The 25,385-nt window shown below is 35.4% G+C and overlaps 1 protein-coding gene across 1 annotated transcript; it reads left to right on the top strand.

Moving 5' to 3' along the window:
* The first annotated feature begins 1,273 nt into the window (after positions 1-1,273).
* On the top strand, positions 1,274-24,883 carry LOC128548732 (pre-mRNA-splicing factor ATP-dependent RNA helicase DHX16-like). The gene is made up of 6 exons (XM_053524122.1): positions 1,274-1,604; positions 7,240-7,606; positions 8,348-8,566; positions 15,386-15,491; positions 16,263-16,439; positions 22,066-24,883. Exons 1-6 carry the CDS (start codon positions 1,274-1,276, stop codon positions 22,201-22,203), a joined length of 1,338 nt encoding a protein of 445 aa, XP_053380097.1. The 3' UTR covers positions 22,204-24,883.
* The last annotated feature ends 502 nt before the right edge of the window (positions 24,884-25,385 follow it).

The following is a 25,385-nucleotide window of genomic DNA, read 5'->3' as shown; positions in this document are numbered from 1 at the left end:
CTAAAATTTAGTTTTTAACAAATAACTTATTGTTTTTATGAATGAAGGTCACCTGATAGTAACCAAAATTAAAAAGCCAATTTATTTTTAAATTTGGTCGTAGTCCCTCGACTACAAAGCATTAAATTTCTAAAAAATATTTTATATTCACATTTTAGGCAGATTCTCGACTACAAATGCCCTTCGAGTTGCATATCGGTAATGCAAGGCAAGTAAAATGTCAGTAAAAAGAGCAGCAAAAGTCTATAATGCACCAATTACTTGTTGGAAAAACTCCAATATTTATTTAGCTTGAGGAAATTAAATTAGTCAACCATTTTAAGTCAATGGCCAGTAATTCATATGTATACACCAAGAGTCAGAAGGTATCACTTCCGACTTTGCCTTTGAACTTGGGAAGAGATATAAGATATAAGGACAAGCCTCAAATTTTGGAATGGATTAGGTGTTCCTTCACACGTGGGCCTAAAAGCAAAACGGTTCTGAAAGCAAGGGGTTCAGAGTTTGCCAGGGATTGAATGGCATCCGAATCCATGTCATGTCAAACTTGGAACGTTTTAAAAACACTAGAAACACGCAAGTTGACAGACAAGCCTCATCTCATTATAATGATGATGAAAAAGGAATCGCCACCGACAATAAATCTCCACATGTTGTTGAAAATGTATCATATTGTCCCCAGCAGTCATATTAGGTAGAGAGAAGACAGTAACTGTAAAATGATGCAACAGTACTCCCTTCTGGTTTTTCTTGGGAAACGCATGAATCTAGAATTACAAGAAGGAAAGTCACCTGGTACAGATGCTACTGTGAGTGAGACTGGTTGGGTGAACCATTCAATACAAAGACACTTTCTAACAACACATCTTTTAGTATATTCCTGGTCATGATGTTCAAAATGTTCTTCTTATCCTAGATGAACATAAGTCGCACATATCTGTCGATCTATGTGAGTGGGGAATGGAGAAAGGTATTATTCTTTTTATTCTGCCAGCACACACCAGTCACATTTTACACCCTTTGGGTGTTTCCTGTAATGGTACACTTAGAGTATCTGCAATGCCGAGTGCCATATGAGACACACTTACAACACTCACCCGTTACAATGTTTGCGAAATTGCTGTCGTGTTAACTCAAACATTGAATATATGCAGTTTGCTTTCAAGCGCGCAGGGATATATACGCTGAACTGCAATGCAGTACAAAAGGAACTTTTAGTTCCATCTCTTGTCTACAAAATGGATCATGACCAGTCCAGCAGACCGACACCGTTATGACTACCTACAGCCAAGATAGCGAAGCGACTGTTAAAGGTGGAATAGTAGTAGCTGCAGAAGGAAGGGCTTTCGAAATGTTGCAGACTAGAGGAAAACAATCTAAGGAAAGTACAGAAACCGAGGGAAAACATAAGAATGTTGAAGAAAGAGAATTAAACAACACAATGAAGCATATCATAGAAAACTCCAAACAAAATGAGACAAATAAGTTAACTGAAACAATGAAAAAGACAAAATCTCGGCTGGTCAAAAGTATAATTTTAGTAGAAGAATCACAGCCAGGACCACCACGTTTTAACTCGATATCTGACATTGACACTTCTGGAAGTGAAGATAATAATGAGGTCTGTTCTGTTTGCAAGAAAAGTTAACTTACGGTGTTCCCACAGGCCAGCGCCTTCTTCCTATGAACGCGAAGCGCAAAGGTACAATGGTCGTTTTATCGCCATCGCACTGTCGATAGTCATACAATACTTGTCGATACACATTGCGACGGACAGTTAGCAATAGTCATACAATTCTTGTCGATTTATTGCACGAGAGTTGTAACATACTTGGCGATATACATTACGACGAAACAATTAGCACGAATGTCATTCAATACCTGTCGATATACATAGCAGCGGAGAGTTAGCATGATAGTCATACAATACTTGGTGATATACATTGCGACGGACAATTAGTACGATAATTATACAATTATAACGTTTGAACTTTTATATGAGACTATGAAGATACCTCTTAAAGAATAGAAATAATCTAATTTGGAATTTTAAAGGATAGTGTATTCTTCTAGCTGCATATATAACATAAGATTTATAATTATCTTTTTAAACATCACATCCGGAAGCTTTAGATTCCCTAAAATATATTTATTTTCTAACACGAGAAGTTTCTAAGCAACCGCTGTACCAAAAGGAGAACGTTTCTCAACTTTTTACTTTAAAGCTGTTGTTCAGAATAAAATATGATAAAATATGATATCAGCCGAAATGCATTCACGCTTTAAGGGCTATGCCTCTATATAATTGTCTGATTTTTGAACATTTTAATGTGCATTAATTAATTTTGTTTTTAATGATACAAACATTATTCCAAAAGTATAATCTCATTTCGTTTCAGGCAGAAATTAATATAAAAAGCTCATGCAGTCAGTAAAATACGCAGAATATATATGCAAAGCGTAAATCAAGCAGTGAATATCTTATTGTTAAATAGTATCTGAATTTTTATACTTAAATAAAATTGAATATTTTTATTGATCTTGTTTTCGGATATCTCACATAATGTACATTTGGTGCTACTGTTTATTTGTTATTTATTTGTTCAATCCTACGTAAGAAGATAGTTTTGTAACACTATGTGGCTGTGTTTGTGGTGAAATCTACCCTTTATCTTTTGTAAAACTCAACTGGCTTCCTTCGGTTAAACATCTGATCACAGTTTGATGCAGAGATAGAAACATTTCCTTATTATTGCCATTCTGAAATGATATTCACATTAATAAACATCTTTATGCAAAATTCTTTTCTAGCGTCATTTTGAAGGGTAAATTGCAGTGCACATATCATTTTGTAAACATCCTACCTAATTGTGTTTAAAGAGGGTTCTTCGAATATCGGGGATAAACCCGTAAATGTGCCTTTCATCATTGTGATAGAGAAACAACCGTTTTATAAAAAGCTGCTTAGCTAAATAGTTGCATGGCAACCGAAAATGTTGACCAAGAAATAGAAGTTTCCGATTGTCGGTTTCCGGCAAATGGAGGCTAATATTCACATCCAAGTGGTCCCTTCGGTTGAAACAGGACGTGTAAGCTTTGAGTGTGAGTGTGGTGCACGCGTTTGCGTGCTGGGGGGTTCGTTTTGAGGAGGCTGCGCTTTTGGTGCGTGGCACTCCCTGTTTGATATTTTTCTTTGTTTTTTTTTGTACCATCTTGTTACATTCCATTTTTCATTACCTCTAAGTTTCGTATTAGCTTCCAACATTGAGTCGCCCGTGTCTACAGATTTTACCCAGATAAACGTATTACTCTACCTCTACAACTTTTTCTCGGCCAAATATAAAACATCTCTTTGTTGGCTCTTAGTAAAATCTGAAGTTTGTCATTTAATTCGGTGTCAGTGCTCCTATAACCAAATAGGGTATCCCCGATAAATAAAGTTAATATCATTAAATATTCATTTGCTATTATTATCATTATTATTATTATTATTATTAATGTTGTTGTTGTTGTTGTTGTTGTTAAGTACGTAAATATGTATAATGTTCGGTGCTTATATGCTAAGGCAATTTATCTTATTGAATGAAATTCTCTCTCTTTCTTTATATCTTAATATTTTGTTCTTATTCAAATACAATTTATATATGTGCACTGGCGTAACCCATCACAGTTTTTAAGTATTTTAAAAAATGTTAAAACGACCAAATGACAGTGAAGCAGATATTGCATTTTCACAATAATATAGTCAATTATCAGTCAGAAAACAAACGTATGTCTTACGTAATGCAGGACAAAAGCATACGTTGTTTTATTATCATTTGTTTCTATTTGATTGAAAAGCTCTTCCATAAATTCAAAATACTTACGGATATTTACGTGATTTTTTAAAATGTGACCAGGTCGTAAGGTCGCTAAGTCTAGATAACAGTATCGTTTTATATTACTTAAATTTCGATGGCATTCATGCCCGGAGGATTTCTCGGCCAACTTCTACTCTTTTTACTACTATAAAACAGGAATTTGGAAGTATAGAGACACAAGAGGAGCGAGAAATATAGTTATGTCAATATGAGATGGCAATGAAAGGGTCAGTTTTGTTAATTTACAAGTGCTGTCTAAAGCCATAACAATCATAGTGTGACAACGAAATGAAATTATTTCAAATACATGTATTACAAATTGTATGGGTTGCCAAAATCTTCAAACTCGGCAACTTGACACAAAAATGGTGACAACATTAAATATAAATCCGTTAAAAAAAGATTAGAAGAAAATTCAAGAATGCAGTTTAAATCCATGATCTGTCATTTATCAGTGTTATTTTAGTTTCAAATGATTTGGATTTAAAAGCTCTCCCTGTAACTGGGCTGGGAACTACCCTAAATGAAACGTGTACAAAATGGTTATCCAATTAAGCATTTTGCACGGTGCGGCCGCACCCATGGAGGAGGAGTGGCTTTCATACATATACCTTTACTCTTCGTGTTACTACATCTAGTCGTGATAAAGATTTTAAACAATTTGAATACATGAAACTTGATTATCAAAGGATGTTCTGCACGAGTGGTAATGATATTTAGATCATCAACAACAAAACAAAACGGTTTAGAGTCCAGCGTGTTTCTAGTGAAAGAATGCCCTACTTTTCTGGCCAGATATGCTACAGTTGATAAAGACATCATTATTACTGGAGAATTGAATTTCCATCTCGATTTTCCATCAAATCGGGATGCTACCAGAATTAACAGCTAGAGTTCTGTAGTCATGTGGTATGCAACGTGAGAAAGGACCCACCCATTCCCATGGTCATACATTAGATGTTGTTATAACCAGGGACAAAACAGAATAATATCAGGTGTCAAGGTCATCGATCCAGGTCTTTGTGACAATACTGGCAATGTGTCACATGACCATTATGCAATTCAACGCTTGTTTCAAAACACTAACTCCGTTGCGGAAAAGTTCTTGTTCTTTTCTTGACGTAAATTCTCTCAAACAGGACATTTCTGCGTCCATAGCGTTTAGTTTATTTCAAAAGTCACAGAAGTGGATCCTTGCCACTCAAAACCATACATGTGGTCCAAATTTGAATGTTGTAGGTTATTGACAAGAAGATTTTAAAATCTTTTCCCTATATAAGTCTATATGAACCATGTGACCCCCCAGGGCGGGGCCATATTTGACCCTAGGGGGATAATTTGAACAAACTTGGTAGAGAACCACTAGATGATGCTACATTACAAATGCCAAAGCCCTATGCTTTGTGGTTTGGACAAGAAGATTTTCAACGTTTTTCCCTATGTAAGTCTATGTAAACCATGTGACCCCCGGGCGGAGCCATATTTGACCCTAGGGGGATAATTTGAACAATCTTAGTAGAAGACCACTAGATGATGTCATATACAAAATATCAAAGCCCTAGGCCCTGTGGTTTTGAACAAGAGGTTTTCAAAGTTTTTCCCTATATAAGTCTATATAAACCATGTGACCCCCGGGGCGGGGCCATATTAGACCCCAAGGAAATATTTTGAATCATCTTGGTAGAGGACCACTAGATGATGCTTCATACCAAATATCAAAGCCCTAGGCTCTGTGGTTTTGGACAAGAAGGTTTTCAAAGTTTTTCCCTATATAAATCTATGTAAATTATAGAAATAAACAAAGGGCCATAACTTACTAAAAAATTGTTGAACCAGTCTGATTTTCAGGGGGACACAACTAGGGTACCAATACATCATTCTGACAAAGTTTGGTCAATATCCCCCTGGTAGTTTCTGAGGAGATGCGATAATGAGAAATTGTTAACGGACGGAAGGACGGACGGACGGACGGACTGACGGACGGACGGAAGGACGACGGACCACGGACGCAGAGTGATTTGAATAGCCCATCATCTGATGATGGTGGGCTAAAAATAGAAAAACCTTGTGACCTCTCTAGAGGCCATATTTCTCTATGGATCTTCATGAAAATTGGTGAGACTGTTCAGCTTGATGATATCTAGGTCAGGTTCGTAACTGGGTCATGTGCCGTCAAAAACTAGGTCAGTAGGTCGAAAAATAGAAAAACCTTGTGACCTCTCTAGAGGCCATATTTTTCACGAGATCTTCATAAAAATTGGTGAGAATGTTCACCTTGATGATATCTAGGTCAAGTTTGAAAGTGGGTCACGTGCCTTCAAAAACTAGGTCATTAGGTCAAATAATAGAAAAACCTTGTGACCTCTCTAGAGGCCATATTTTTCAATGGATCTTCATGAAAATTGGTCAGAATTTTTTATCTTGATGATATCTATGTCACATGTGCTGAAAAACTAGATCAGTTTGTCAAATAATAGAAATAACGACGTCATACTCAGTTCAACACTGGGTCATGTGGGGATAGGTGAGCGATTCAGGACCATCATGGTCCTCTTGTTCTAGTATTATTTTACCAGTGTACATTGACGTGCATTAATTTGCCTTTGCAAAACAAATGGTCTTCTAAGCAATCTAAAACTCTGGCGTTATCATTTTTTTACAACAAAATTTGTTACAGACAATTTTCCAATTTCAAAACAAGTTTGTTTTCAATTTCCGCCATTTTGATAAGGGAAGCAACTCTCCGCGCTTACTGTGTACGCTAAAATCTAAGATTGCCGTTACGTTCCGCAAAAGATCGAGTGGTTTATATTTCGTTCCACCATCATAAATTTCGTATAAATTTAAACGTATTTTGATGAAAGAAATATAAAAAATCAGAAATATTATGCTACTCATTAGATATCGAGTGTTATCTATAACCGAGATCAAAGTGTGAACAACAAATTTGACATGAGGTGACACGCTAATTGCCGATAATTACTGGCTAGCAAAAAGGGGATCATACCTTGGTTATCAGTTTTAATTGAGAAGCTCATGTCATTTAATCGTTCTTTTGGTGAAATCAAGTGAAACTAAGCAATCACGTGTTTCTAAAAATTCGTATTTCTTCGGCGATTATCGTCTAAAAATAATGGGTATTTGAAGAAACATGGCCGCTGAAAGGGGTCAAATACGGCAGTCGGGAGGCAATTTCGGTGGCCGCTGGCCGCGGACGAGAGGTGGCCGCTGAATAAAGTGATAAAATAGAGGAAAATCCGTTGGGGCGTCAGAAAATGACTGCTAAATGGAGGTAACCGCTGATCGGAGGTGACCTTTTGTGCAGGTTAGACTGTAATTGTTTAGTGGTACCCATCCAATTAGATAACAGAATGATAAGATTGTTCTATATTTCAGGCATCAGCCAATCAGAGAGCTGGACGTGCTGGTCGTGTCTCAGCTGGAAAGTGCTTTCGTCTTTACACAGCATGGGCATATAAAAATGAACTTGAAGACAATACAATACCAGAAATACAGAGAACTAATCTTGGAAATGTTGTGTTGTTACTCAAAAGTTTAGGAATTAATGATCTCATTCACTTTGACTTTATGGACCCACCACCTCATGAGACTCTTGTGTTAGCACTGGAACAGTTATATGCTCTTGGTGCACTGAATCACAAAGGGGAGCTAACTAAGCTAGGAAGAAGAATGGCTGAATTCCCTGTAGATCCAATGTTGTCAAAAATGATCTTAGCATCAGAAAAGTGAGTATTGAACAAAACTGATCATTCAGATTTATAACACTATTAAATTCAGTTATTCTACAACAGTTTGTAGACCAGTCTTAGATTTGAACTTAACCACTGGACAATCCACAGGTGATTTCAGAAACAGCCAATCAGAATCTGCTGTTTTCAGACTGGTCTTCAATCAATAGATTGGTACTCAAAGGTTACGAAAGTTTCTTTCATCATCTACTTGCCTTGATTTTGTTAAGTGTTAAACTTTACATATTTTGAAGATTGCCAAAATGAGTAGATGAAAAGTTGTTAAAAGGATGTGTGTTTAATGACAGGCACTTGAAGCTCTGTCAATAAATATATGCATTACCATATCCCGCCCACCTAATATCCTATGATTACTTTTTATCTGAACTCAAAACAATGATTTTATTCAATAACAAAATCACTGGGATATTTTATTTCTTAAACTTAACATTTTGTATACAAGTGATAGACTCACAACCAAATTTACCAGTTCATACCAATGCTGGTTTATACCTCACTGTCTAAAAAACATTTATCTTCATGTAGACAAAACACTACTAAATTAATATAAACTGCTCTGTACATGAACATTCTTTCTGGTAAACAATACTAGGAAATAAGTTCTTAATGTTTCAGAGACCCTTCGATATTCTGAATGAAATATGGGACATTTTGTTGACAATTTACCATGTAGTGTCTTTAGTCAGTGCAAGCATCATTTTCATTTAACCATTTCAGATACAAGTGTTCTAAAGAGATTCTTACAATAACAGCAATGTTATCTGTGAACAACTCAGTTTTTTATCGACCCAAAGATAAGGTTGTGCATGCAGATACTGCTCGACAGAATTTCTTCCTTCCTGGTGGGGACCATATAACGTTGATGAATGTCTACAACCAGTGGGAAGAAACTGGGCACTCGACTCAGTGGTGCTTTGAGAACTTTATACAATACAGGTAGGCCCTTCATCTGTCACATAGGAGGTTATATATTTCCATGCAGTGAGTATACAGTGAAAGAGTACAGTTAATTTATGGATGTTAAAGGAAATATCAAAATACTTTTTTGAGGAAGAGGGGACAACTTTATAACTGGTGCCAGAGGTGGATAGGCCAAGGGCAACAGCTCTAAATGTGATTCTCTGCTGTTCCCAAAATGCATTTGAATTAACTGTTTTAATATCTAATTGATTTCTTAACAAAAAAAGTGTGTAGTAGCATTTTTAGCTCACCTGAGCCAAAGGCACATTGTGAGCTTTTGTTACCGCTCAATGTCCGCCGTGCGTTGTGCGTCCGTCAGCATTTTCTTAAAAAATTTTCTTCTTGAAAACCACTGAGCAGAATTACACCAAACTTCACAGGAATGATACTTAGGTGGTCCCCCTTTCAAATTGTTCGAAGAATTAAATTCCATGTAGAACTCTAGTTGCCATGGCAACCAAAGGAAAAACTTAAAAAATCTTCTTGTTCAAAACCGCAAGGCGTAGAGCCTTGATATTTGGCATGTGACATCATCATATGGTCCTCTGTTAAGATTGTTCAAATTGTGCCCCTGAGGTGAAAAGAGGCCCCACCTTGGGGGTCACAAGTTTTACATAGACTTGTATAGGAAAACACTTTAAAAATCTTCTTGTCTAAAACCACACGACTTAGGCCTTTTATATTTTGTATGTAGCATTGCCTTGTGGTCCACTACCAAAATTGTTCAAATTATGACCCTGGGGTGAAAAGAGGCCCTGCGGGGGGTCTCAAGTTGTACATATATGACTTATGACTTATATAGGAAAAACACTTTGAAAATCTTCTTGCCTGAAACTGCAAGGCGTAGACTTTTGATATTTGATATGTTTCCTTTCCTAGTGTTTCTTTACCAAATTGTTCAAATTAAGTCCCTTGAGTGAAAAGAGACCCAGCCCTGGGGGTACCAAGTTTAACATAGACTTATATAGGAAAAAAAAATCTTTGTGTCTAAAAGTTCAAGGCCTAGGCCTTTGATATTTGGTACAGGGCTCTCGTTTGCTTTTTGGGACTGGGGCCAGGGTCCATGCAAGGGGGGAATTTCGCATGATTTTTCAAAAAAATTCTTTTGAGGGGGGAATTTCAAACGCGAAAAGAAATGCAAACAAATGTAAACATTCTTTCAGCTTTAGATCTACTGACCCAAACCTGAATTCTGTTAATTATAAACTCTGCTGTATGAATTCTGCCAAATATAAACCTTATAATATCATTATATTACTGAACATACCGTTGAAACTCGTGTATAAATGCACAATTTTTTTTACCCAGGATTCCCCCCCCCACACCCCAAAAGGCAAAAGGGCGGTGATTTCGGGCAGAAGGGCGGCGCTAAAAATGAGCTCTACTATTCCGCTGTAGAAAAATCCCTACTTTGTATTTTTTCTCTGAGCCACTAAACTTTTGGAAACAATGAAATTTTAAGGCCAAAAAATCAACTGCAAAGCGCTTAGCACTGATGTTCTTGGACTTGAGGGGAAAATTTTTTTTAAATAGGGGGGAAAAAAACATACCATTTTGAGGGGGGAATGGGGCTGATATTCAGCCCCAAAGGGCAAAGACCACGAAGGCTTGAAATCGGCCTAAGAAAATTACGAATTCTAAAATTCAACACTTTTTGATAAAACACATATTTTCTGTAAGTTCAACTATTGATCTCTTATTTGCTAGATATTTTGATGAAATCTTTTGAGTTTTTGTATGAAAACTGCGAGGGGTAACTTGGTACTGAACGACTATTCTGGATATTTTCACCGGTTTCGCCACATTTCAACGGAAATTTCGTATAGAGCACATGCCTCGACCACAAAATGGCAAGTATTTTTTAAATAACAATTATATTTCGTCCGTACCTGTGGTAATATTTTTGTGGTCGAGGCCTGTGCTCTTGGTGAAAATTGAACTTTTCCGTTGCCTATTTTCACACAAAACGTGCCTGAATTCATTCGTAGTTCAAGCGTTACGTAGACATATCGCGACAATTTACGTGAGAATCTTCTAAAAGTCTTCTAAAAATTAAGGGGCTTAGATCTACTAATATGGTCTCCTTCAAGAAATTATCTCTCATTGTGTCTATTCTAAATGGAAATAAAATCTACTTTCAATCAAGACATTAATTTAAAACGATAATCGAATTGCCACTTCCGAAAATTAGTACTCATGGTCAATATCTAAACTTAGAACAATAAAATTAGGTCTACAGTACTTACAAGTTATATGAATATGACGCGATGTAAAGCTCCTAGTTTTCTAATCCAAAAGTTTAATACGCGTCAAAGTTAATCACAGTCCAGTGTTGACATCAATTTCCACTCAACAGAATCTATTTTTCTTCGGTGAATTTCAGGCGAAATTCGAGACATACTAATGAAACATAGAGACAAAATCGTATGTTTCATAAGCATGCAACGGTTATGCTCTGAATGCACTTATTTTAATCCTTATTTTCATAATTCATCCTGAAGTAAAGAGATAACATTCTCCTTCTCATACATACACATTGTATACTATTCCAGGAAGATACCAAGCATCATGACGTGTATACTTGATGACGTAGTATCACTGCGTAATCGCCTAACTATTGTCTCATTCGCATATCACGCACCATCAATACGATATGCGGCAAAATGAACAAAATGTTTTGCTTTTGAATTGCCTAAATGTCTCGAATAATTCTAACATTGGTAAATAAATATAAATTTCATTTTAATACGATGTTTTTTTTTTTGTACATTTGTATTTGCTTTCTAACTTGTAGAATCTACCTAAAAAATCGAAGTTTAAATCTCGCTTGTTATGGGATTTCTAGATCTATCTCGTTAAGAAAATAGTTCAATAAATGCTTACTGTTTAGCCAAGTTTGAAATACAGCCTTCTGCTATAACTGTCTTGCATTTTTCAAAAACTGCAAATTATGCGTAGTACACCTACGTGACCAGTGTTGGGGCAATTATGTTGATGACCACTGTAAAATTAATAGGTTGCTATTTTTAGGTTTATTTAGCAGTGCCATGTAGGTGTACGACATCAGGTAGAAAGAAATGGTACCGGGTATATTTAGAAAACGACAGGAAATGGCTGCAATATACATTACCGGTGCACGGTGTAATTTCCCACCAGACTAGCAAGTACAAGTTGCAATGTGAACGGCACAGGCTATACTGCTACAGTAACTAGACAAAACCATTTTACTGCCGCTGTCTGACAGGAATTTACATTTGAATGTGTTAATATGCCGGTTCTTATTAGTTATTGTAGAAGACATTTTTTTTATCTTTGAAACATATGAGACGAATTTTTAACAACGAATTGCTCGAAGTTCACACGCGGACACAACGGAAGGTAGGCTATGTTCGGAAGATATTTACATATGTTTTAACTTGAAAATGAAACAACGTTTAGACTTATTTAAATTGTTTACTAGAACTCTAGTCCACATTCGTTTATTAGATCTGATAGATCTACTATATGACGTATGTTATATATCATTTTTTAAAGGTTTAATCTTTTTTTTTAAGATGATACAATAATTGGCTAAAATTTTAAGTATCCTTCTGTATGCATCCCAGTCTTATTCACATAATGCTAAATTACAATTACTCATTTCAATGAAACGTTAAATGGGCTGATTATGGTATAGCGGGGGTGCAGAATGGGGACATGCCCCCTTGGAAAAAACATACGCCAATACACCTTAGTGATTCAATCCAGCGTATACTTCACACACATGGGGCCTTAATATTTGACACAATCATTGTGAGCTTTTAAGTTTGTAAAAAGAAAGAAGGTTGATTAAAACTCAACTTTCGTTCAAGACCTTTAGCAGTAATGAATACTATTTACATGTATATTTTTACGAGCGAAACTAGCCAGAGATTTTGTGTGTTGAATTACTTATGTTTCAACTTTATGTTATAAAATTTATACCCGCAAGGTTTTAAAGAGGTCGCCCCCTCTTGAGCCGCTCTTGTTTCTGCTGACTAATTTGAATGTTGCACCTATCTACTAAAATGAATAGTTATCTTTATTTTTTTCTACATTTGTGTAAAACAGGTTGACCTTGGTTTCAACCGCGTTACTCCTGAACAGTGGTAAATTATTTAAGGTTTTGGATTTCATAAAACACACAAAGTTCCTGTAAATGGGATTCGTTTAAGGAGCTGGAGAATGAAATTGTAATCCAGAGTTTCTAAGTCCGGCGTCTTGATACAAGACCTAGGTCATGACTGTCATCGTTTAAAATTGGTATTCTGTGTTATACCTTAAATATCTTTTACCATACATTGGAGATATGTATTTTTAAATTTTTTTTATTGAACTTGTCGTTTGTTTGTAGGGAAATGTTAGCTGCATTTCAGTTTTAATACAGATACGTTTAGTCTGAAGTTTGACCATGTACCTGAAATTCTTTATTGTCAAGAAATATGATATTCTGTCTAAAAACGAAATTTAGAGGGTAGGCACGTTAACATACGTTGCACCTGCGTTCGTTCTACTTTGCAACATGTATATAAACGACTGTCATAACTTCTTTAAGTTCATAATTAGATTTGCATTTACAATGCATAATATGGATTCAATTTTATTTAGGCAAAATTTCGATATAATTTTGGCGATTTGTATTATTTATATGTAACTATGTTACTGATTTTCTGAAAATAATCTACACTTTCTAAGAACAATTTTAATATGTCTTAATTTTGTTTCCTTCTTTAGTCAATATGTAAGAAATGCTGAGACTATTCAAGATTTCCATGTTCCTATTTACAATATTACCAATTCTTGCACATTGTAACTATATATTTCTCGGTCTTTTCGCTGGCGCCGGAAAAACTCGTTTCGTAATGATTGTTAAAAAGTAATACACATCAAACACACAATTGTTTATTCTAGTATTTTCTAAAATTTCTTTCGTAATATTTCTTTTCTTCTTTGTTGAATATATCGGTTTGCAGGAAAAAGAATATAGCATTTGGTGTAGGCGCGGGAGGTACTTTTGGTAGTTTGCTCAATAAATTAACTCGAATATTCCCGACTTCACCTACAAGCAGTGAACGATTGCTTTTATGATGATGATTATCATTATAGTGAATTCGTTTTAAAAGAGTACGAAAATAGAACAGTCATATAATGAAGGAAACAAAATCCTCTACATTATCATAATAGCGATTTCTTACATTTTATTCCCGGACATACGTAGTCATAAAAAGAATGTTTATTTCTTTTTTACTTTGAGGTCGCGCAGTGTTCAAGATTGGCTAGCCTGGCTTCGTGTTCACAAATCATTTTTCGGTCTCAGCCGAGTTTAAGCTTGAAATTTCAATATCAATTTTTCTAAAACTTCAAAACTTAATTCCAACTGAAACTGACCATCAATATTGAAAAATCATTTGAAAATGGTTATTAACTTAAAATTTAGTTTTAAACATGCTGTTTAGATATAAATGACAAATAAAGTTTCATTATCAATCTCAGCCAAGACTGAAAATATTTTGTGAACACGAGACCTGACCTACATATGGTAAGTTGGGATAACACCTGAAAATGGTAGAAAACATAATTTCAACTTTTCACTTCAACGTTACTGATTATTGCCACGGGTAAAGTATTATAATTAGAGTTAAATGAGTGGTTCCCGAATTGTCAATTTGTCACATGTTTCGCGACTAAGCATATTGTCATACGGCTGACATGTAATTAAAAGCAAGAAAAATGTGAAAAACGGCCTTTGTCCGTTGGATATTAGGAGTTCATGCGCAAACTACAAATAAAATGGATAAGACTATATATACATGTTTTGTACAACGACATGACGTTAAATATAATCAAACGTATTCACGTCAAAAGTGTGTTTGGGTAGGCGTGATAAACAGCCCGGAAACGCGAAAAACGTGCAAAAAAGGTAATTACAGTAATGAACTATGAATAAAGACATATTTATGTTTCATTTGACAGATTTTCAAAGATTTTTGAAGTAAGGCCGATTTTGACTATTTCTGAATTTACCCCTTTTGCCAAACGAGAGCCCTGTGGTATGTAGCATTGCCTGGTGGATCTCTAACAAGTTTGTTCAAATTATGCCCTTGAGGTGAAAAGAGGCCCCGCACTGGGGGTCACTTGTTATAATTATGGGTTATATAGGAAAAATACTTCAAAAATTATTAGATCATATTTCCTAGACTGTTTAATTATAATTACCTGATGACCCAAAGCGATTAGGGATCACTTGACTGTGACCTTGACCTACTTTCTTGTTTTTTAAGATACAGCCTTGAAATTTGGATGGTGTATACAGTTTTGCACACAGATCTTAAAACTGACTTTCAGTTACCATGAATGTGACCTACAGACCTACCTTCTTAATATTTTAGCATCAGTTTTCAATTTGAAACATGTGACTCATATAATTCAGGTGAGCGATCCAGGGTCATCATGACCCTCTTGTATATAATAAACAGTTCTTTTAAATGTTTTACAAAAGCGTGAACGCAATTGATAAAAAGCTTCGTAAGAGACAAAGTCTTGGAAAAGTTTTGTTCAGTTTTTCTGTGCATGAAATGGTTCCTTGTAGAGGGTAACAGTCAGATTACTATATATTACTATATCCCTTCACCTTTGAGGAAGGATGAACAAGTTTTTTTTGTAATTATTCTTTAAAACAATAGTTTATGAAAGTGTAAACTTCTAACATCTTGTAACCAGAATAACAGTCTAACATCTTGTAACCAGAATAACAGTATAAATGTTTATCTTGAACAGGTCAATGAAAAGAGCAAGAGATGTACGTGATCAACTGGAGGGTCTGATGGAAAGAGTGGAAATTGAGGTCTCATCTAATCCACTTGATACCGCCAATATTAGGAAGGTAAGAGGAAATTGATGCCGGTTTAAGCCGTAAAATTCTGTCAATATTAGGAAAGTAAGTGAAAGTTTGGGTATCATCTAATCAATAAGAAACTGCCAATATTTGGATGGTAAGTGGAAATTAGGGCCTGATCTAATCCATTAGAAACTCAGTATTTGGAAGGTTAGTGGAAGTTGAGGTCTCATCTAATGTATAAGATACTATCAATAATAGGAAGGTAAGTATAAGTAAGTAGAAACTGTGTCTCATACTGTCAGTGTAAGAAAGGTAAATGGAAATTGAGGTCACATCAAATCCTTCAGATGCCGTTAGGTAAGAAAAATGAGTAGACATTGAGGTTACTGTAACTTACATTAAAGTCAGTTAGATACCACCATGTTATGAAGATCAGGTGATATTATGGGTACATTTAATACATGAGAATGACATAAAAGTTGTGGTCATTCATTTACTGTTTACATCTTTAATACAGTTTAAAGTTGATATCTGAAACTCACGGTATCTCAGAATTCTGGCTATCTTGGAAGACATTTTTAAGTGCTGTCCAAAAATCGTTTGCACAAAATATTATTTTAAGTCAAATTTGGGTTATCTAGAAGTAAACACTTGATCACTTGAAATTAGGGATACCGAGTTTCACCTGTGGTTTACTTGAAAATACATTAGTCTTACAAAGTTGATATTTTTTGTCAATTTATAATTTGTTATAGGCTGGCATAGTGCTCCTGATATAGCCAACTTAATCTGGATTGTTTTTATCTTCATCTTCAGGCCATTACAGCAGGCTTCTTCTATCACACAGCAAAACTGGACAAGGGAGGTAACTACAGAACAGTCAAACATAACCAAACAGTTATGGTCCACCCCAACAGCTCCCTATTTGAAGACAGACCAAAATGGCTCATCTATCATGAACTAGTTTTTACAACAAAGGAATTCATGAGACAGGTAATAACAAAGTAATGAATGTACTTTCCTGCCCAACTGCAGTTATCAAACAGATTTAGGTATTGATTTGATATGCATGGTCAGTTTAACATTTCTGTCAAAGGCAGTGAGAGTAAGAGAAATTACAGACCAACATCTAGTGAGCTCCTTTGACCAAGTGGTTAAGGCTGCTGAGATAAGGGAGCCATTAAGGTGGCAGGCAGTGGTTCATGGGTTCTACCAAGGTGCCTGCCTTGCCTGATATATTGCCCATAGAAGAGCCTAGTGTCTTTCTCCTCTGTTAACTAAGCTTGAAAGTCGTCATACGGCATCAGCTCTTAAATTATGACTGAAAATCTGACAGCTATTGACGCATATTTGAAACTAACTACATAATTGAATCTCACTTGGTATTACAAATGAGAACCTGTTTAGATCTGACATACCATACATTCACTTACTAAGGCCCCTACATGCATTACATTTGGCTAAAGTGGGATGTATATTAAGATCCTTAAATATTTTTTAAAGTTTACCTTTTTTTCAATATATGTAAACTATAAATCCAACTTCTAATGAATGAATTTTGATAATTATAGCACTATCATAGTGCTGGTATTCACTTATAACTTGACTAACCTTTTTAGCTTGACTATTCAAAGAATAGTCTAGCTATTCTACTCACCCTTGTGTCTGCGCCAGTGTCGGCATCACACTTTGGTTAAAGTTTTACATGCAAGTACATATGGCTATCATTTAAAGGCATATAGCTTTGAAACTTATTTTTTCTTTTTCTAGGTCAATTACCAAGCTCACTAGGTCAAGTCCTATAACTCTGACATGTATTTTGTCCAAATTATGCCCCCTGTTGGACTTAGAAAAAATCCCGGTTAAAGTTTTACATGCAAGTTACTATCTCAAAAACTAATGCAGATATTGAATTGAAACTTCACATGTGTCTTCGGGGTTATAAAACTAGGTGATAGCATCAAGTCCCATAACCCTGACATGAATTTTGGCCAAATTATGTCCCCTTTTGGACTTAGAAAATCCTGGTTTAAGTTTTGCATGCAAGTACACATAGCTATTACTTTAAGGCATATAGCTTTGAAACTTATTTTTGAGTCGGCTAAACGATGAAATCGTTTTGACAAGTCCTTGCTATCCAGCGATTCTCTAAGTCTAAATGGACCAAATAACACAGTGAAGGGATGTAGTTCCATTAGATTTCTCAAACTTCAAACAGTTCACTGCATGAATGAAGTTAAGTTGTGTGAATTCCCTTTGCTATGACCAATATACGATGTAATCTGTCATATTTATGACTTGTAATTGTGCAATACTCGAATGTAACTCATTAAGCATAAATGTGCATTTTATGAATTGCGCAGGCTTACAAAGCTTGCGTAACATCCAGTGAAAGACAAAAAATAGTTCCACAGGGCTCCAGATAAGATGCGTATTAGCGTAAATTACGTATAGAAATAATGCAAATACGCATGTCTAATAATTTCTAAGCGTATAAAAACGTATATAAAATTACAGAAATGCACACAATGCTTTTTAAAACCAAAATCTGAATCGTCTGGATGCGTTAGGTAACATAGCCGATCCCGATCAGCCTTAATTCTCCCACATTGAACGTATACACGCATCGTATGATTTCTATAAACTTTGCGTGGGTTTCTACACACACACATGAATTTTGCAGTCAGTAAACGGATAAATTATCGGAAGAAGAAGCTCTTACTGGTTTGTTTAGTTACTATAGATATTAAAAATGATTTTAATTCTTATTTTTCGGGAAATAAACAAATCGGCGAAACATTAAATTGTATTTTCTTGTAGTTTTTGAAATCGAAAGTAGATCGTCTATGTTTGGCTGCTTTCACGAAACGAAACAACTTTTTTATGAAAAGATTTAAATAAGAGGTAATTTAACCATAAACTTCAATGTCAGATACTGCCAATTGCTGCTAAATGTCTTCGTGTCATCACAATTTGTAAAATATATTGTTGAAAATGGAATAAAAGTGTAATCGTATCCGGATATAATATTTTGGGTAAATATCGAGCTGTGTTATGAAATTTTAACATTCATGTAACATACATGATAGATATTATTGTAACAGAAATGATTCTAGAATTTATTTTTATTACACCTACATATAATCTAGGTCAGACTGGTATTCTAGTCCTGAGGCATGATCTGAAAGTAAAAAGATGAAGTGACAGTCATACTTTGGATATTGTAATACTAGAAAGAATCTAGATCGTAACCTTTCTGGAATTTTGACTGGTTTGGATAATTTGCTTACGATTCAGGTTCGCAAAAAAATGAAACCGTCACCCATTCTGCTTTTCATGATGACACATGGGGCTTGATTTTTGCAATCAGTAAGCGGATAAATTATCCCGAGAAAGAGCTCTTACTGATTTGTTTAATTACTACTGATTTTAAAAATGATTTTTAGCTCATCTGATTTTTTAAAAAAAAATGATGAGTTATTGTCATCACTTGAGCGGTTGTCGGCGTCGGTGTCGGCGTCGGCGTCTGCGTCGGCGTTGCCTGGTTAAGTTTTATGTTTAGGTCAACTTTTCTCCTAAACTATCAAAGCTATTGCTTTGAAACTTGGAAGACTTGTTCACCATCATAAGCTGACCCTGTATAGCAAGAAACATAACTCCATCTTGCTTTTTGCAAGATTTATGGCCCCTTTTGTACTTAGAAAATATCAGATTTCTTGGTTAAGTTTTATGTTTAGGTCAACTTTTCTCCTAAACTATCAAAGCTATTGCTTTGAAACTTGGAATACTTGTTCACCATCATAAGCAGACCCTGTACATCAAGAAACATAACTCCATCTTGCTTTTTGCAAGAATTATTGCCCCTTTTGGACTTAGAAAATCAGATTTCTTGGTTAAGTTTTATGTTTAGGTCAGCTTTTATCATAAACTATCAAAGCTATTGCTTTAAAACTTGCAACACTTGTTCACCATCATAAGCTGACCCTGTACAGCAAGAAAGATAACTCCATCCTGCTTTTTGCAAGATTTATGGCCCCTTTTGGACTTAGAAAATATCAGATTTCTTGGTTAAGTTTTATGTTTAGGTCAACTTTTTCTCTTAAACTGTCAAAGCTATTGCTTTGAAACTTGCAACACTTGTTCACCATCATAAGCTGACCCTGTACAGCAAGCAACATAACTCCATCCTGCTTTTTGCAATAATTATTGTCCCTTTTGGACTTAGAAAATCATTTTCTTGGTTGAGTATTATGTTTAAGGCATCTTTTCTCATAAACTATCAAAGCTATTGCTTTAAAACTTGCAACAGTTTTTCACAATCATAAGTGGACACTGTACATCAAGAAACATAACTCTATCCTGCTTTTTGCAAGAATGATGGCCCTTTTTAGACTTAGAAAATCATGGGTAGGACAATATTTCTATTATACAAAAAAAATCAGATGAGCGTCAGCACCCGCAAGGCGGTGCTCTTGTTTTTCTTATATTTCGAGAAATAAACAAATCGGCGAAACATGGAATTGTATTTTCTTGTAGTTTTTGAAATCGAAAGTAGATCGTCTATGTTAGAGTGCTTTGACGAAACGAAACAATTTTTTTTATGAAATGATTTAAATAATTTCTCCGTAAACTTCAATGTCAGATACTGCCAATTGCTGCTAAACTGTCTTCATATCATCACAATTTGTAAAACATATTGTTGAAACTGGAGATTTTTGCGGTATAAAAGAAAGTGTAATCATATCCGGATATAATATTTTGGGTAAATATCGAGCTGTGTTATGAAATTTAAACATTAAAGTAACAGACATGATAGATATTATTGTAACAGAAATGATTCTAGAATTTATTTTTATAATACATACATAGAATCAATATCAGACTTATATTCTAGTGCTGAGGCATGACCTGAAAGTAAAAATATGAAGTGACAGTCATTCATACTTTGAATATTGTAATACTAAAAAGAATCTAGAGGTAATATTTAGAAATTGAAACATAAAATTTTCAGTTAGAAATCGCACCAAAGGCTATCAAGGGTCTACATTTTCAAAATTTCCTTGTGGTGATACCCCAAACCCTAGTTGCAGGAGGGGGTATCCTCCCACACCCTCCCCCCATATTGCCACTTTACAGTTTGATACATTTGCCCTTTTACCACCTGCCACAATGCCCATTTCAAAATCTGACTGCAGTTCAAAGCGGGAAGGAACACCCCTCCCCAAACCCACCCTGCTACCGACCACGTAAAAATGGCTCAAACATTTTTTCAGCCCAGTCTGGGCCTGTCTGTCTACATGAATCAAAACGGATAATTGAAAGTACATAGACTTGGGGACTACTGACACGGTTTTGAAGGGGTTAACAGGTCTGAAATAGAATAAATGATGGTTTTAACTAAAAAAGAACTGCATTTATTAATATTGGTTATCTTTTCCAAAATTGGTAGCTAGTCCGAGTAACTTCTCTTAGTTTCGAATGCGCAATTTTCCTGTCAGTGTAAGCATTCATGACACTATATATTGACACTCAGCAACATTTACATATCTTTAAACGCAAGTAAGTATACTTTAAATTCACATCCCTTATAATATGATTGAACAATACCTAGCGTGTGACACGGTTATTGCCAGGCCCCTTATCTGTAAAATATCTGAACAGTTCTTTCGTCCATCCGTTACAAATTGTATGTGGCAATCCGCGCTATAAAATTTCAATATATAAATTTTCATATTCAAATTTTATCATGTGCGAATATATACCAGCCGATAATTGCCTGTTTTGGTAATGCCGGAGGCAAATGTTTACTGGAAAAATATTTATAGTCATGGGCAGTATCTTAGTGTCACCTGTCAAATTGTAGTTTGTACTTTCAACATTTTTATTTTTGCGAACCACGCTTCAGTTTTAGAGAAATATATTGGGTTTAAATACTTGTATAATGTCAATCAAAGTTATACTAGGCATCGATTGAATGTCCATTTCATCTATTGTAACAAAATCTCTGTTCAGTTGGGGAAAAAAACTAAAACCAAACTGAAACTGGTAGACTATACTACCAGTACATCAATCATTAGCCGACTCTCAGGCCCTTCAGGCCTTTGATTTCTTTTTCTAGGTCAATTATCAATCTCACTGTGTCAAGTCCCATAATTCTGACTTGTACTTTGGCTAAATTATGCCCCCTTTTGAACTTAGAAAATCCTGGTTGAAGTTTTATATGCAAGTTAATATCTCCAAAACTAATGCAGATATTGAATTGAAACTTCATATGTATCTTTGGGGTTATAAAACTAGGTTATAGCATCAAGTCCAATAACTCTGACATGCATTTTGGCCAAATTATGTCCCCTTTTGAACTTAAAACATCTGGTTTTAGTTTTGCATGCAAGTTACTTTCTCCAAAACTAATGCAAATACTGGATTGAAACTGTATGGATATTTTAACATTTAGAGTAATATTCCTGCTTCTGGGACAACAATTCGAATAGTCGAGCATTGGCTGTCTTACGGACAGCTCTTGTTTTATATGGTGTGGACGTTTATTAGGGGAGAGTGTTTATTAGGGAATATACAGTATGTCTGTTATTGTTATAATTTCAATATTTATATTTTTCAGGTGATTGAGATAGACAACAGCTGGTTACTAGAGGTTGCTCCACATTACTACAAGGCCAAGGAACTGGAAGACGGATCCGGAAAGAAAATGCCAAAAAGTACAGGAAAGTCACGGGAAGAAGTGACAAGGACTTACTGACAGCTGCTGCAGATTTTGCCATGTATTCAAACAGCCATTTCAACATGTCTCTTAAAGACAACTCTACAAAGTGTGCTGAAAGATTGTTCTAGAAAAAATGGCCTCAGATGCAGGAATGAAGAGGTTGATTGGAATCTATGGATGAACTCTTTACTCCATAATTAAATAGACATGTACTGGTAGTTAATATCATTAAGAGTAGTGGCACTACTACAATCGTCTACTATTCTTAACCGGAAAGTTTACATTTTTAACAGTCAAAATGAAAGAACATTTTGAATTTATGATGAATGGATATGTATTTACTGGATTTTGGCAAAAGCTTTAAGCTGTACAGTATAAACAGATTTGAAACTTAAACAGAACAGTGAGCAAAGTCTCATTTTATCTCATACAAAACGAGATGTTATCAAGCATGCAGTAATAGCTGTCACATTTATATTTGATAAATAAGAGCTGGTAAATCTTACTATAATTAGATTATGACATGATTCACAAACTATGTCAGAGATGTACATGTATGTGTCTTTATATCAGCTGACTTAATTTATTTCAATTTTGATTTCATTTTGAAGTAGAAAAGGATATAAATCAGAATTGATGATAAAAAAACCCCAGACAAATGATACCCTGTTATTTTATAGCTTTTCAGAAACCCTTTCAGTAAAACATTCAGAAATTCTTTTTAGCTCACCTGTCACAAAGTGACAAGGTGAGCTTTTGTGATCGCGCGGCGTCCGTTGTCCGTGTGTCCATGCATAAACTTTTGCTTGTGACCACTCTAGAGGTCACATTTTTCATGGGATCTTTATGAAAGTTGGTCAGAATGTTCATCTTGATGATATCTAGGTCAAGCTCGAAACTGGGTCACATGCCATCCAAAACTAGGTCAGTAGGTCTAAAAATAGAGAAACCTTGTGACCTCTCTAGAGGCCATATTTTTCAGTGGATCTTCATGAAAATTGGTCAGAATGTTCACCTTGATGGTATCTAGATCAAGTTCGAAACTGGGTATCGTACGGTGAAAAACTAGATCAGTAGGTCTAAAAATAGATAAACCTTGTGACCTCTCTAGAGGCCATACTTTTCAATGGATCTTCATGAAAATTGGTCAGAATGTTCACCTTCACGATATCTAGTTCATATTGGAAACTTGGTCACGTGCCATCAAAAACTAGGTCATTAGGTCAAATAATAGAGAAACCTTGTGACCCCTCTAGAGGCCATATTTTTCATGGGATCTGTATCATTCATCTTGATGATATCTAGGTCAGGTTCGAAACTGGGTCAACTGCGGTCAAAAACTAGGTCATTAGGTCTAAAAATAGAAAAACCTTTTGACCTCTCTAGAGGCCATATTTTTCAATGGATCTTCATGAAAATTGGTCAGAATGTTCACCTTGATGATATCTAGGTCAAGTTCGAAACTGGGTCACGTGCGGTTAAACTCTAGGCCAGTAGATCTAAAAATAGAAAAACCTTGTGACCTCTCAGAGGCCATATTTTTCATGAGATCTTCATGAAAATTAGTGAGAATGTTCACCTTGATGATATCTAGGTCTTCAGGAACAAGGTCATTAGGATAAATAATAGAAAAACCTTGTGACCTTTCTTTAGGCCATATTTTTCAATGGATCTTCATGAAAATTGGTATGATATCTAGGTCAGGTTCAAAACTCGGTCACATGAGCTCAAAAACTAGGTCACTATGTCAAATAATAGAAAAAACGATGTCATACTCAGTTCAAAACTGGGTCATGTGGGGACAGGTGAGCGATTCAGGACCATCATGGTCCTCTTGTTTATAATGTAGTGGTTATTGAACTAACTGAAACCTACAAGTATAATAAAGCTTTTGAAAATTTCTCCACCTTTTGGTTACCTGATACCTTTCTATAGGTTGAAGTGCTTAAAACACACTGATGTTATATGCAAATGCTTGAAAGAGGCCACTAGCCTAATTGCAAAATTTATGATTTTCATTTCTGCTTAGTTCTGTGATTTCAGGATGAACTATAAATTTATATTTATTGCAGTTTCCAAAATATTTGTGGTACATAAAAAAATAACTGTTGGCATTCAGAATAAGTTTTTGTTACAGAAATATTTGATTAACCAATTCAGTGTATATGATATACCTACTGTATGGCTTGCTTATATAAGGAGTCTTGTGATTCCATTTTGAAGTAATTTTCTGTGTTGCACATGGAAATCTACTTACCTCTTTCACGGTCACAGTAACTTTCCTTGTTTTAGTTTGTTTCTGGGAAATGCATACCTGCAACATGATATGAGTCCGCCCACTTAGGGAGCACGCAGATCTACAAATAGAGGGGTCCCGAGTTTGATATCCGGGAATCCGGGAGAGGAGTATACTCTCCATGGTGATTTGATAAAAGACATTGTCTGAAATTGTTCATTTTCAACCTCTGTTTCATGTAGGGAAGTTGGTAGTAACTTGCAGAGAACAGGTTAGTACTGTTACAGAATCCTGGAACACTGCTAAGGTTAACTACCCGCCCTTACATAACTGAATTTCTGTTGAAAAACAGTGTTGATGTCAAAACAAGCAAAGCAAACATGATGTGACTGGTTGTAGCTGAGAAATGGGATAAATCTATATATTTGTAAAATATATGTGGATAAAGTTTTCAGAAATAAACTATGAACAACTAAACAATTGTTTATATTGATAGGGAGTTGGACATAGTCAGAGGAGGGGACTGAATTCTAAATTCTGATTCGAACAATTCATATCCATGTTTACATTCTTATTTTAATTATGTATGCTTTTACTTAGTCTCACTATTACTTGTTGGTTAAATAGAAGGAAATTTCCAATAATAACATGTGACACATTGTTTCTTAGTATCTGTACACACATCCAATTGTTCTATCCCCTAGTATGAAGCGGACATGCCTTATTATCTGGACTTCTAAACCTATTTTTTTTGCAGGTATGATCCTTTTGAAACATAACAACTACATCAGCTCATTACATACATAATTTCTCCTACAGTTTTCATCGTTCTGTGTGCCTGTGTGTGTGTGCGTGCGTGCGTGTGTGTGTGTAAATTCTTGTCCGAGCTGCAACTCTGCCATCCATGAAAGAATTTTGAAATAACTTTGCATAAATGTATACCATAATGAGATGATGTGTCATGTGCAAGACCCAGACCCCT

Source organism: Mercenaria mercenaria, chromosome 15 (assembly GCF_021730395.1).
Source record: "Mercenaria mercenaria strain notata chromosome 15, MADL_Memer_1, whole genome shotgun sequence".
Lineage (NCBI taxonomy): Eukaryota > Metazoa > Mollusca > Bivalvia > Venerida > Veneridae > Mercenaria > Mercenaria mercenaria.
The sequence above is the reverse complement of the archived record's forward strand: the minus strand, read 5'-3'. Positions and strand labels throughout refer to the sequence as shown.